This window comes from Vulpes vulpes, chromosome 11 (assembly GCF_048418805.1).
Source record: "Vulpes vulpes isolate BD-2025 chromosome 11, VulVul3, whole genome shotgun sequence".
NCBI lineage: Eukaryota > Metazoa > Chordata > Mammalia > Carnivora > Canidae > Vulpes > Vulpes vulpes.
In genome coordinates this window covers 64,627,766-64,642,806 of record NC_132790.1, presented here as the reverse complement: position 1 = coordinate 64,642,806, position 15,041 = coordinate 64,627,766, and the positions used below count along the sequence as shown (strand labels likewise).

The following is a 15,041-nucleotide window of genomic DNA, read 5'->3' as shown; positions in this document are numbered from 1 at the left end:
ATAGTTTCCAGCACTAGGTAGGTTTAATGGGTAAGATTATTTGAGTGGGGGGCAAATCCAAGGGGCAGAAGTTATCTGCATACAAGAGTTTGTGCAAGAAGTCTTCTGAAGATATAGAAGGTGTTGTCATTTAACCTCCCAAAGACAATTCAGAACATTTCAAAGGTTGAGTTACTTATTGCACTTAGCCCCAGTAATAAATGATATTTTAATATGCACATGTGGCTTTTCCCAGAGATGGAAGGAGCCCACAGTACTCCAGTATTCAGTGGCAGGAACAGCGCACCTCAACAGCACTGTGGGTGTGGCTCTCATTTTCTGTATTGAAATGACTACTGGAAGTCTGTCTTGACTCTGCCACTGCCACAGCCTGTTGACAAGGAAAGCAAAATCCTCACGTACATTCTCTCTTCTCACCAACTTCAGTCGGATTGTTACGGTATGGAGGGCAGTTGACTTTTTACTCAGTGGAGTATAGCATCATACAAATCACAGCTACTTTACCTTAGGAGAGCCCGTTATGCTGTTTACTGCAAATAACATTGAGGTCATGACAGCGATGAGTAATGCCCAGGAAAGGCATAAATCCACCTCACACTTTCTCGTCCAACTGCACTGTGAGAAAACAAGCAAAGTTGCCCAGCTTAAGGGCAGATTCTCAGATTTCATTTCAAATTTCCTACCCTTTGTTGTCTCTTCTTGAAGGCTTCACAATGCTTAAAACGTGTTTCTTTTTTATTTCACTTCCTCTGCTTGAAAAACATGAAGGGGAGGTTTCAGAATATTTGGTGTTATCTTAGAAACCAAAGTGAATCTGAATGTGCCTTTTAGTTCTCTTATGCCAACTAGTCAAGGGTAGTTTGGCTGCTACTAGTCAATTAGGAGCCTTCTCAAATTCTTTTAGAAGTAGATCACAGTTTTAATATAATGCTAAAACTGTACCAGGAGTGGTTTTTACTTTTATTTTCTTAAAATTGACTGTATTTCTTTGCCTTAATTTTTATTTTAGGGAAAATTAACCTTCAATTGATGGCATTATAGAAGGAGCTTGATTTGAATTTTTGGCATTTATTTATTTATTTATTTAGATTTTAATTTATTTATTCATTAGAGACACAGAGAAAGAGGCAGAGACACAAGCAGAGGGAGAAGCAGGTTCCCCAGGGGGAGCCTGATGTGGGACTCCATCCCAGGACCCCAGGATCATGACCTGAGGGAAAGGCAGATGCTCAACCACTGAGCCACCCAGGTGCCCCAAATTTTTGGCTTTTAAATCAACATTTGTTGAACTCCTATTTTGTGATACACCCTGGGCCGAGCCTACACACCTTGAAATAAGACAGATGATGGTCCCTGACCTCATGAAGCTTACAACCTGCTGTCTGCCAACCTCAGCACGTTACTTTAAAGATTTCCCTCTTCTGTAAAATGGAAGCAATAATGCTAATCTTCCATAGTCGCTTGTCAAACATAAAGTATAGATCAAGTAATAGGATGTTTTTGTACAATCATACATGTTATTACTTATCATTCCAGCTGAGCCCAGAAATGGATTCAGAGTAAACATACATGTTTCAAATGCTAGAGGTTGTTTTTTTTAAACTGCTAGAGTGAATGTCTGTGCTCCAAACCAGAATTTCCTCCACATCCCCCATAAAATTAGAGGAAATGCCTACAAGGGCTGAGTGGAAAGTGATCCTTTGTCATTTGACATAATTTTCCTTCCTTCCAACCTCACGATGCACGATTTGTTCTTGCAAGATGGATCAGCTGCAGTGATTAGGTTTAAGCCTGAGTGTTAACAGGAGAGGTGGACCTCCCAAAGTTGCAGAGAGTGGGTTTCTCAATGAGCAGAGAAAACAGAGCTTAAATCACACTGATTGGTAGTCCCGAAGCCCTTTATCTTGTAAGCTGAAACATAGCATCTCATTCTATTTAACCAGGGCTGCCAGGTCAATGCTGTGACATGTTTGAAATATTCAACTTTCTTGATTTTGGGGGATTGAACTGTGAATATTTTCCAAAATGAAAGGGACTCGAAGATCATCATATTCACCCCACCTATTTGACTGGTCAAAGGATGGGCACAGAGAGTGGTTGAATAGTTTCTCAGAGAACTCAAAGCCAGCTCACAGTTTGTCCAGGGCCTTCTCTGATGCAACTTGCTTCTATTCCCAGCATGAATTCTCTGGTAGAAACTGCATAGCAATATGACATAATTAATTTTTACATGAGTAAATGACTTCAAGGAGAAGAGATTGAAGAATATTGCTTTTCACATATCTGAATGGCATAGAACACTTCTTGGCCAGGTACTTAACAATCTAGTCAAATTGTTGCTCATACTCTCCTCCAATTTTTTCATCAGCTGCGCATCAAATTGTACTGGTTTTATTTCCTTGAGAAAGGAGGCCAAACATAACTTTATTTCAGCATTTTAGAATCCCGCAACCTTCAAGGCGCCTCGGTGCCTCCCCATCTCTGCATGTCAAACTCACTAATTTTATTAGCATGTTGCCAAACAACACACGAAGTGCCTCGAAGTCAAGACGGATCAGCTCCCCCTGTTGAGTGCTGTGCAAGAGTCAGCAGAGGATTTGAAAATCGAACTTGATGCTCAAGTTACTGCCTATTTGCCAGACCTACGCGGGTTATGAACAATATTTTAAAGCCAGATCATTTGGCTCTAGAAGGGTGTTTAAAAATCTGAGCACTCTTGGGAACTTTATTACAGCAGTGGTTGATTCCATTAGATCTCTTTGAAAGCTTTGAAGCGCGGTGGTCACAAAATGTTACTATATTTCAGTTTGTCTATTCCTTCAAATTTCCTGAAATATTTCATAGAAGTCATCAAACTGCTGCCTTCCGTTGATGACTAGGAATAGGTTTACCAAACTCTTAATTATCTTGTCATGCCTTTCCCATAATTTTCTTTTGTGAGAGTGTTGCATGCTGTGTTACTTTTCTAACCAGAGTGCTTGTATGGCACTTTTTATTGTCCGGATGATTTTCACGTGTACTTGAAGCATATTTTCTCTCCATCCTGACCCCAGAAAGTACTATTTCGTAGATTCAGAAATGGGGGGTTCCAAGAAGTTAAGTGTTTTGCCTTGGGTCCTGCGGCTCTAGTTAACAGAACCTCAACTCTGAAGTCTTTGACTTGAAAAGTATTGGACTTTACCAAGCTGCCTGTATTATATATGTCTTCTAAAATAAGTAATTACAAAGAATCAAAGCTATTTTATAAGAAATGTACTGCTTCTCTGTCCCTACTCCCACCCCCACCCCCTTCCACCACCCACAACCCCTTCTGGCCCCACTCAGTGCCTTTGCCTTCGGCTGGAAGGAGTATAAAGTTCTGCTCGGGAACCTTTCCACAGGAATAGCTATCGCACTGCTAGTATTAGGAGGGCTGAGAGTTTTCTTGTGACCTGTGGCTTTGTTTCTCTTTAGCTATCTCTCATTGACTTTGGATAGTTATTTCACCTCTTTGACCCTTAATTTCCCCCATCTATAAAATAGCGATGACAAAAACACATGAAATAATCATCACAACACTTAGTATTGGACTAGGCATTTGGTCTGCATTCAATAAATGGTGTAGGGATGCCTGGGTGGCTCAGGGCCTGATCATGAGGGGATCCTGCTTCTCCCTCTGCCTATGTCTCTGCCTCTGTGTCTCTCATGAATAAATAAATAAAATCTTTAAAATAAATAAATGGTGTAGAAATAACTATTATTATTATTATTTATTATTATTATTATCTAACAGATCTGTCTTCTAAAGTAGAAAATTTTCCTTTTCCTTAAACTGAAATGTGAATGTCCATATTAGTGAATCACATACATATTGGAAAATATCTATATTGAAGAATTAGACATGAAATTATGTGTTCCAGTTAAACCTCTAATATTGGAAGAAAGAAATGATTGGACATGTTAAAAAATCATTAAAGTGAAATAAATCAATCAGAGAAAGACAAATATCATATGATTTCACTCATGCGGAATTTAAGGAAAAAAACAGGCGCGTAGCAGAAGGGGGTAAATAAGATGAAACCAGAGAGGGAGATAAACCATCAGAGATCCTTTTATTAAGATTTTATTTATTTACTTATGAGAGACACACACACGCACAGAGAGAGGCAGAGACACAGGCAGAGGGAGAAGCAGGCTCCATGCCGGGAGCCTGATGTGGGACTCGATCCCAGGTCTCCAGGATCAGGCCCTGGGCTGAAGGTGGCGCTAAACCACTGAGCCACCCGGGCTGCCCAGAGATTCTTAACCATAGGAAACAAACTGAGGGTTGCTGGTGGGAGGATGGGACAACTGGGTGATGGGCATTAAGGAGGGCACTTGAGTAATGAGCCCTGGGTGTTCTATAAGACTGATAAATCACTGAACTCTACCTCTGTAACTAAATAATACAATACAATATAATATAATATAATATAATACAATATAATACAATATAATACAATATAATACAATAATAATGTATGTTAATTGAGTTTAAATGAAAAAAGTCATTAATGGTAAAAATTCAGATATAGCCACAGGGGCCAGACAAGATCCTGCCACATCTTTTAATTTTCTTAATTGGAGTTGGAAATCTGGCTTTTCACGTGAAATATCCTCATTTTAAAACTTGGTTTCAATTATTTTTTTAAGGTTTTATTTATTTATTTGAGAGAGATAGCCTGACCAAGGAGGAAAGGCAGAGGCAGAGGGAGAGGAGAAGCAGATTCCCCACTGAGAGGGGAGCCCAACATGGAGCTTGATCCCAGGACCCTGAGATCACAACCTGAGCAGAAGGCAGATGCTTAACCGACTGAGCCACCCAGGCGCCCCTGGTTCACATTTTCAAAGGAAAAGAGTTTAGGCCGAACAGAGCACATCTGTGGACTGTACGGTGCTCATGCAGTCCCTGCTCCAGTGTCTCCCAGCCTGGTCTGCTCCCAGGTTACTTGGTGTCAGAAACCAAGCATCTGGGACCTCACCTCTTAAAAAAGTACTTGACCTGAGTGCTATCATATTTCCTGTCCTTTACAGAGCACGAGTATGGAGATCATCTGCTTTGACCAGTATTTTCACATATGTATAAAAATGTAATAGAAAAATCTCTCAGGCACCAGGCATGCACCAGGATGCTGCTGCACATGTTAAAGAGAAGGGGAGAAAGCCTCTACAGAGAAATTCTCTAAATGAAAAGTGCGATCTCAGAGGAAATTGATACGCAGGTCAAATTCCTTGCTTAGTTGAAACAAATGGCTCAAGTGCCTATTTTTTCTGATTCTCTAATAGTTCCTACCTTAAAAAAAAAAACTCAGATTTTCTATTAGGTTTTGAATTTGGCATTAGGTTGCATCAATGCTTCAAGATAAAATATTGCTTAAACCTTAAATGAATAACTTGATTAAGAAGCACATCTCCATGTAGAGTCTTCCCATCTCCAAAGTTCTTTTGATAAAAATCATTTTTGTACTTTTTTTTTTTTTTGGTTCCCTGCAAGAGCGTAAGCATCTTGTCTTGTACTATCATACATCCTTGCCGTAAGGGTTTAAGATGACAGGGCTCACTGAGCAGATACATAATGCATGTTGGTTTTATGTTGGCTAATTTTTCTAGTAACATATTATTTGAGCTGAATTGGAATGCTGTAGCACTCCATAAATTGTGTGCTCATTTTCTTGCCTCTATCGGGCTATCTACTAATAGTGTTTGTCACCAAGAGAGTTAAGTTAATCACATTTACTTGCAATAATCTCTGGAGCCTTTTGCTTGTTGCCTCAGTATACCATCCAAGCTGTATCAACTCAGGAAGAATTGTTTTCTCAGTTACTATTACTTTACATAAAGTATCAACTTTAAAACATTTCCCAGGGGAAGAACAGTTACAGTGTTGACAGTTTGTGAAATAGTTCCAAATTGTACTCCTTCACTTGGTATAGTATCCATTTGCATCAATGTGGCTTAATTTTTCAACTGGTTTCCTCTTTTTCTCAGCCCCAGCCCTTGCATGCTCCTGGTATTGGCTAATCTCAAAGTCTCCATAGTTAGGATTTGCCAGATAAAACACACTGTGAAAATCAGCTTTCTCAATGATAAACTAAAATTGCCACGTATGGATGGTGCTATTTGTGGCCAACTGCTCACCCCTGCCCAGCTTTTTGAGGGCTGTTTTTCTACTAGATCCCTATTAAAGATGAAGGAAGATGATTGAGAGAGCTAAAAGTTTTTCAGCTCTTTGAATATGGCAAAAATGCGAGGGTTCTGAAATACTGCCTTTGGCAATAATATAGATATTTCCATCTGCAAGAGTCATTTTAAGTGTTTGGGTTTTGTCACCTGATATGTGACCTGATTCTGGGACATATATCCAAAAAAAAAGAAAGCAGATTCAGCAAGTGCTGGGAGAACTCAAGCTGCACATCATCCTCAGCGATCCAAGAAATTCAGGGCTAAGCAAGAAAACAGAGTGTGCATATTGGGAGCTATTTGGAGCGATAGGAGCTGGGGAGTGTTCAATTGAGAAGTTTGCAATTGAAACTCCAGCTCAGTTATTTTATGTTTGTCACTAGAAAATGCCAATTACTTTTTCCATTCAGCTACAGCTTGTTTTATTCTATATATGGCTTTAAAATTTTTCCTTGTAAAAATCAAATTTTAAAAATCCTCTTTTAAAGACACAGTCAAGTTTTCAACTTAAGTACCCTATTGGATTAATCCCCTTGAAACATTCCTTTATCCCTTAATTCACTTGTTGGGTGAATACAAATCTCTCTGTTTGTTTATGCAGTTTTCCTTAAAGCAACCCATAGTGAACAATTCAACTCATTTTACCAAAAAGGCTAAAAAGTAAAACAAGAAAAAAAGAAAAAGGAAAGAAAAGAAACCCAAACCTTCAAAGCCAAATTCCTCAGTTGAATTAGTCAAAGAGGGAGGGAACATACACATTCACATACACACATATCCCTCCTCTCTAATTCATTCACAGTTACCTATACTTTTTTTTTTTTTAAGATTTATATATTCACTCATAAGAGACACACAGAGAAAGGTAGAGACATAGGCAGAGGGAGAAGCAGGCTTCCTGCAAGGTAGCCTGTTGCAGAACTCCATCCCAGGACCCCGGACCATGATCTGAGCCAAAAGCAGATGCGCAACCATTGAGCCACCCAAGTGCCCCAACAGTTACCGGGGTTTTAGTGAAGTTTTATTAGGATGGTTGACAACTGTCCAGATCCATTAGTTTACTTGCCAGCCCCTGACTTCTAAGTCTTTAAACCAGGCCTTGAGTTTATTCAGTTCATGTCTAGCATAGAATGTTTCTGAGAGTAGGTGGACAAAGTCTGAGATTCTGTTTTTGGTCCTGTGCTTCTGCTGGGCCTTTTTCTCTACCTCAACTCTCTTTGCCTTTTCTAAATCTCATTTGGGTCTGGCCAGTTGTATGAACAGCGTACACACCAGGACATACATGTGCCTCTCTGTCTTCCCATCTGTAAAATGCAGGATGTGTATTTGTTGAGTGATTCTCTGTCTTCAGAGATCTCGTCTCTAGATTGTCTGCATCCCTCATTTTGCTCAACCTTTCCTGGTTTGAGCTATGTTCTCAGCCCAGGGTGCCTTTTTGTCCTCCTACTTCTCAAAACCACCCATTCTTCAAAGACAGACTCTAGCAGCTCTTTCTCCTTTTCTGGCATCCTGCTTAAATTTAAAGGCAAGTAGGTTGCAATTGATAATTCTGCTTCTGCCTCTATTTCTCTCCTATCCATACCATGGTCTCCAAGGTAACTACATGGTGGTTTCTCTCCTACTGATCCTAGTGCTCCAGAGACCAAGTAGGACCATCACTTGAAGGAAAGCCCACCTCCCCTGCTCTCAATATATTTATAATAACTTAGAGAGTGAGGGTTCAAGCACTTTTGAAACTAAAAACAGAAGGTATTGCATTGTGTTAGACTTTCCAGGTATGCCGTAGAGAAGAAAAAATATTCCTTGACTTAAAATATCTTTGACTTAATCACAAGGTGTTTTTTGCTTGTTTATAGTAATGGGCCAAAGTATTTTATTCACTTGGAAATGTCTTTCTTTCATGAAGAATCATGAAGGGACTCCTCTGAGGCTGCTTGACTTGCTGCTTTGTTCTAGAGAGGAGGACGTGTGTGACGGACCAATACACTTGTCCCACCTGGTCTCGGGGGCCGTGTGGTGTTTGTTGCCAGCATCACAGACCATGGCGGCTGCCTGCCAGATGGTTGCCTCAGTGTCTGACTCTGAAATGCCAACTGCAATTAAAAACCTTCTTTCAGAGAACAAGTCTTTCAATTCTGGGCCCATATGGTGATCAGAGCCTCTGGGCCTGTGATCGTTTAAGAGGCCAGACTCAAGAGAAAAGCAGATGGAAAGAACTGTAAGATGAGACATGCCTGTAAAAAAGGTGAGGAATAGTATTTAATTTTGCTGGATCCGGCATGAGTGGAGAAAGGGAAATAGTGGCCAGTCAAAAACCCAGTTCACCCTTGCCTTCCCATTCAACATACGAACCAGCAGCATGGGCCTAACCTGAGAATGGTCTCAGCTCCTACCTGTAATGCTCAGTGTGATGAGGGCTTGGTCAGGTTACGGGGCCCAGTTCTTCCATCACACATTAACCTGGGTGTTGCTGTGAAGGTACTTTGCAGATGTGATTAACAACTGCAGTCCCTAGACTTGAAATAAAGGAGATTAACCCCGGCAATGTGACTGAGCCTCTTTCAATACATTAGAAGGCCTTGGGAGCAGAAAAGTTTTCCCAGAGAAGAAATTCTGTTTCAACACTGCCACTTTCATTCCTGCCTGAATTTCCAGCCTGCTGGCCTGCCCTATAAATTTCAGACTTGCTAGCCCCTGAGCCAATACACTACCCCACACCTGTGGGTTAAATGTATTCCCAAAAGCTTTGTGTCCCTCTTAACATCTGAGAAGCACTGCTCAGAAGCATACTAAGTTCTGTTTGCCAGTTGCCATGGATTATTCTTTGAGGTGCTGCAGGTAGTTGTATTAATTTTCGTGGTCCTGCTCTGAAATATATAGCACTTAGCAAGACAGTCACAAGCATTTGTAGAATAAATTAATTATTAAGTGTCCTACCCCCCAAACACACCACTAAACAATAGTAGATAGATGCATGAATTTAAAGACACATGAATAGTGTTTAAGATTATTTGTAGAGTCTTGAGATTTTACCTAATTGTTTAGTTAATAGTTGACACCATTCCCAAGATATGGACTAAGAATTTATATCCAAAATTCCCTATATTTATCTGGAGTAAATCTAAGCCTTATTAGGCTGCTTATCTCTGATCTTCAAAGACAACAGTACTTTTCCAGAAATAGACACAGCTAAGCATTTACTTAATTCATATTCTCAAGACTTGTAACTTGTGTCTCCAGGCAATGAGTTTGGGGAAAATATGCCCCAAAATGAGGAAGGCAGCATGACCCAGACTGAAGGTCTTGATATTACTCATGGGTTTGTTTGAAGAGAAGTGAAATATGATGTGCCATGTGACCCCATCATATGCTGAAAGAAGCTGCCCATGCTCACTTCCTTTAGTGAATGACTTTCTAGGTGAGAAATACTCTTAGTGGAACCTCTTTCGGGGGGACATTATGAATAACAAATTTGCCTGTTATGGGTTGAAAATTCCCTGAGGATGGTCAGCTGCATGCAGAGGGCCTATAGACACTAAAATACACTGCCTTCACATGAGAACATATTAACTAAGGACACAGGAGAGTAATTTAACCTGAATTGGAAGTAATTTTGAAGTTGGTTAGGGTTTATTTTGGGGTTTATCAGATGTGTTTTGTTGCGCTGTTTAGGGTACTATCTTTGTCCCTGGCTATTGACATATATACATTTAATCTCCATTACTTAGGCTTCACGAACATTATTGAACATAAAATGGTTGATACTTGCAAACGCAATTGTAACTTCTTTTCCAGACGATTGGAATGTACAGATGTAATTGTGTCTACAGTGAATAAGCCATTGCCTCGTTTCCTGCCCCCAGGAGCCCTCCACCCCACTCCGATGAATGGTGTACTACTTAGGGTGCTATTAGTGACCCTTGAGGACACTGGGCCAGTCCTTGGATTCTTCAGGAGGGGTTTATGGGTCTTCAGGATACCTGTTAGTCAACCCTCTGCAATGATGAGCAAAACTATGTGTATGTCTCCACCCTTCTCCCCAGACTGACTTTACTAAAGTTTTTAATCAAAATTCGGTGACCTCCAACAAAGCTTAAGGGTAGCTTTACCCTTTATAATTCACCCTATCCCATTCACAAGGCTTAAAGCAGAGACTGACAGTTATTGACTGACTGGGGTTGTCAAGGTGGGATCCTCCTGAGGTCAGTTAGTAGGCAGTGGCTGGCTGGGGAATGGGGAGAAGACGTTATGCATTATAGTGAATATGCCCCTGGTAAAGGCTTTCAAATTAAAAAAAAAAAAAAAAAGCTGATCAAACTAAAAAGTCTGTTCACCTTAGCAGTGGTCAGCTTTTACAATAATAAATAGAAAAATGAGGCCTCCTCACTGGGTACTTATGACATGATATGTGATAACTTACGTACTTTAAGTGGCACACAGTAGGTACTTCATGTATGAGTTCCCATTGTACGCCATCCCCTCCCCCATAGGCCTGTGTCTCTGAGAACAGAGTGAAATTGGCTGTTTGCATTTTTCCCAGAGTTCATTGCAAAGGTCTTCCCTTCCTGGGTCTTACAGTAGGCAGTGTGCATCGTACACCTGTATGTCTCCAGGGGCCCCATTTGCAGACTGCGGTCTGAGTAACACCTCCAGAGCTATGAAGCTTGGTGACCCTTCTCTATTCTCTTTCTTTCTTTCTTTCTTTCTTTCTTTCTTTCTTTCTTTCTTTCTTTCTTTCTTTTTTTGATGGCCCTCTTTTGTGTTTTGTGTTTTCACTGTTGATTGTGTTTTGTAGGCATCAGATCTAAACCACTTATACTTGTCAACACGTCTGTGGCCGCCTCTGTGGCTTCCAACAGCAGACTCACTGTTTGCACTTCTCTCCTTTCACTCCTGCCTCCTCTAGCTTTTCTCACACTTCTTAGCTTGTGTTAGAAAATCATTGGCCAGCCAAGCAAAGGACTCCTTTCCATGTGAGGTGTAAAAGAGTTCATCACATAGCTTTAAGAACCTGTTTTTCACAAGAAAACTCCTTCCAGATTATTGAAGGACTGCTCCTTCACTGTCACAGAAGTTGTGTGTGAATGTGTGCATGTGTGTGTGTATGTGTGGTGGTGTGGTGCCTTTTTGTTTTGTGCCAGTCGTGTTGTTTTCAGCTCATTCTAGGTCAATGTTCTCTGCCTAGGGTGCACATTAGAATATCTAGGCAGCTTCGAAAAATCCTGATGTTCAGGCCACCTTCTAGAATAATCAAATCAGCAAATCTGGAAGTGGGACTCAGGACTTATTATTTTTGAAATTTCCTAGGTGATTGATTGTAACATGCCCTCAAAGTTGATAACTACTAACTAGTACAAGCTGAAATCCTAAAATGCAAAAAGGCTGAATTCCATTTCATGGAGGTTTGATTTTATATTTAAAAACAACAAAGCTTCCTAACCAGCAAAGACATGTTTGTTTGTGTAAAATATACCCTGTACCAAAAACACAAAATCTCATAACAAAATATGACCCAGGCTTTTGTTGTTTTACCCATTCTTATAGGGAAACCTAGAGGGATAAATTAGTTGCTTCACAGAAAGATCCAAATCTAACTGTTGTAGGAAAATATATATATTTATTGTCGTCTTAATACCAAGTTGAACACAAAGTTCAGAAAGCATTTTGGCCTGTATTTTTAGCTTAGCATAGGGCTCTTGGTCTGGGAGACAAATTTCAAAATAGTTTGTTGCCTAAAAATATACTTCCTGAAATGAACTTGAGGCCTGAGAGGGATGAATGAGGTTTTTTTTTTTCCTTCTATATTTAATGTTACCACAAGAAAGCAAATCTTAAATTTATATATGTTTGTATTTTTAGACACCTAGGAAACAGGTGCTATGCTCAAGTGACAAAAAGGGTTTCGTGGCAAAGTGTGGATGACAGAAATCTAAAATTCACAGGACAGAGAGATACCATGGGAGGACATTGAAGTTGTTTGCCTGGCATTAGGCAGGAGCATACTTGAGAGAGGAAGGAGATGAGGAGGCTCGCCTCAGGCCTTTCCAACAGAGATCCCTGGGAGAAGCACACCTCCCAGCTTCCTAGTGGCCAGTGCTACAGGTGGTCTAGGCACATAACATTTCTTAGCCTAGCTTGGAAGTGTCTCTAAGTCATGTTTGTTGACCAAATGCCTCATAGCCTTGTCCTACTTCACTTGACTCTCCAAACTCATCCCTTTAACTTCCATTTTTGCCAATAGATAGATCTCTTGGATGAAAAAGATGGGGGCGGCAGTGTTACACCTTTTTTAATGGCCTTTCAACATGTAGCATGGTTTTTTCTCAAAACAGTCTATCTTTAACGTGTTATGGATGACTGTGAATGAATATTGCATTTATAATCGCAACCCTCCCATCTGAGTGAAGAATTTTTGTATCTTTTTCTACTTGGTTTATTTTTTTTAAAAGATTTTATTTATTTATTTATGAGAGACATAGACTGAGAGAGAGAGAGAGGCAGAGACACAGGCAGAGGGAGAAGCAGGCTCCACGCAGGGAGCCTGATGTGGGGCTCGATCCTGGGACCCCAGGATCACACCCTGGGTCAAAGGCAGGCGCCAAACCGCTGCGCCACCCAGGGATCCCTCTACTTGGTTTAAAGAGCCAAATGTGAACTTGTTATATTGATCCCTTTGTGTATTCACTATTCAGTCACTCATTCAACAGATACTTTTGGATATCTTCTATGTAGCAGGTCCTCCTCTTCGCACTGGAGACCCAGTATGTAAACAAGGCAGACAAAAGCTTGTGGAGCTTGCATTTTAGTGAATAGATGATAAGTAAGTGAGTGAGGTAGATGTGCAGGACATAAAACAGACTCTTGAGGTAGAACTCAGCTTGTCCTCACCTGCAGGACTCCAGTGCTTTGAGCCTCACCAATGTTTGGGATTCTGTCTCAGAGACAGTGTTGATTAATCACCTGATTTCCCTCAAGGTGATGGGGAGAAATTAGAACTAGTCTCTTGCAAGGAAGGCCCTTAGTGCTCTTCCTATACAGGTCAAGAGAACGAGGGCAGTCTCCTACCTCACCTCCACTGTCTCCTCTGAGTAGGCCAACACCCCTTTGCACCAGCTCTGCTCCATTGTGATCTGTTTCTGCCCATCTGGATGGTGACACATGTCAGGATCCCTTATCCTCCATGCTTCTCTCTAGTTTGGGTTACCCTACCCTCATCTGTTTCCTTGTCTGTCTACTCAACTAAATGATAATTTCCTTCAGGTAGTATTGTCTGCACTCCTAGCACCCATAACTATGCAGTGGACCAATCAGATCTATGTTTCTTGATTGAATGATTGTGTTTGGAGCTAGAGTGCCTTATGGTAATCACTAACAAAAGCAAGGAGTTACTCGAACCTCCCCTTCTATCCCAGCCACAGCACCCTACAATGACTTTCATTACAAAGTGCGTATGTGAAGGAAATTCTAATTGGATGTGAAGGCATTATTTTGGTTCATTTGAAATTGCATAACATCATCAGGAATTCATTGGCAGGCAGCCTAGCAGTGAGATACTCATTTAACGTGTCTTTCTTTTCTCTCCCCAGTTAATAATGACATGATGGTCACTGACAGCAATGGTGTCATCAAATTTCCACAATTGTGTAAATTTTGTGATGTGAGATCTTCCACCTGTGACAACCAGAAATCCTGCATGAGCAACTGCAGCATTACATCCATCTGTGAGAAGCCACATGAAGTCTGTCTGGCTGTCTGGTAAGGTGACCTTTAAAAATCTTCCTTTCCCCCATTTTGTGAGTGATGCACACCATGGTGCATAGAGTTGAGGGTGTCTCCATGCCTCACATGTACCTTTCCTTCAGGCTATTTGTCTTTCAAATATTAAATGGAATTTCCAGAGATGTTCTGTACATTCTCAGATACGTACACATCTGTGTGTGTGTGTGTGTGTGTGTGTGTGTGTGTGTGTGTGTATGCCTGTGACAGTATGTAAGATGACCTTTAATATTCACAATAAAATCCAGGAGGGCCCCTTCCTTGTATGAAGGAGAGACATTTGCCACTTGTCATTTTAACTGTCACCCCCTTGGTACCCCAGAGTGACACCAGGAGCTTTGTTCTTCTGAGGCCATTTCAGTCTTGTTCTGTGGAAGGAGAGATGATGAAAGGAGGGCTATTGGAAGAGGGAAGGCTTTGTCAAAAAAAGGGAAGCTTTTTGCAGCACCAGAAAAACAACTCATTCTTTAGTCAGAAACCCTGGCCATGTCACTCACAGCACCACGGGCTACATACTACATCGTCTTGGATCGGCACTGTGCATTTCTCTTAGATCACATTTCCACCATAGTTGGTCTCTCTCTCCCCCTCCTCTTTCATCTCCCCCATCTTAATACACACATACACACACATACACAATTCTCACAAATCCTTTGATTCCTTCATAGTTATGGATTGGGAGTATGAGCAAGAGATAAAAGGAGAATAGAGATTAAAAGAGCCCTCATTTTTGGGATCCCTGGGTGGCGCAGTGGTTTGGCGCTTGCCTTTGGCCCGGGGCGCAATCCTGGAGACCCAGGATCAAATCCCACGTCGGGCTCCCGGTGCATGGAGCCTGCTTCTCCCTCTGCCTGTGTCTCTGCCTCTCTCTCTCTCTGTGACTATCATAAATAAATAAAAATTTAAAAAAAAAAAAAGAAAAAAAAAGAGCCCTCATTTTATAAAAAGGTAAAAATTCATTAGTGAAATATAACATTTGCAGGGCACCTGGGTGACTCAGTGGTTGAGTGTCTGCCTTCAGCTCAGGATGTGATCCCAGGGTCCTGGGATTGAGTCCCACATCCGTATCC

At 41.0% G+C, this 15,041-nt stretch overlaps 1 protein-coding gene across 2 annotated transcripts in view; it reads left to right on the top strand.

Moving 5' to 3' along the window:
- The window catches only part of TGFBR2 (transforming growth factor beta receptor 2), an 89,779-nt gene that overhangs the window by 21,804 nt on the left and 52,934 nt on the right, over positions 1-15,041 (top strand). Inside the window, exons 1-2 of one of the 2 annotated variants that reach the window (XM_072726628.1) lie at positions 9,441-9,613; positions 13,782-13,950. In XM_072726628.1, the coding sequence (XP_072582729.1) occupies positions 9,538-9,613; positions 13,782-13,950 (245 nt within the window). In that variant the 5' untranslated portion in view covers positions 9,441-9,537. Of the gene's footprint in view, positions 1-9,440; positions 9,614-13,781; positions 13,951-15,041 lie in introns of those variants that run through there. The other variant, XM_072726627.1, reaches the window with a different exon arrangement.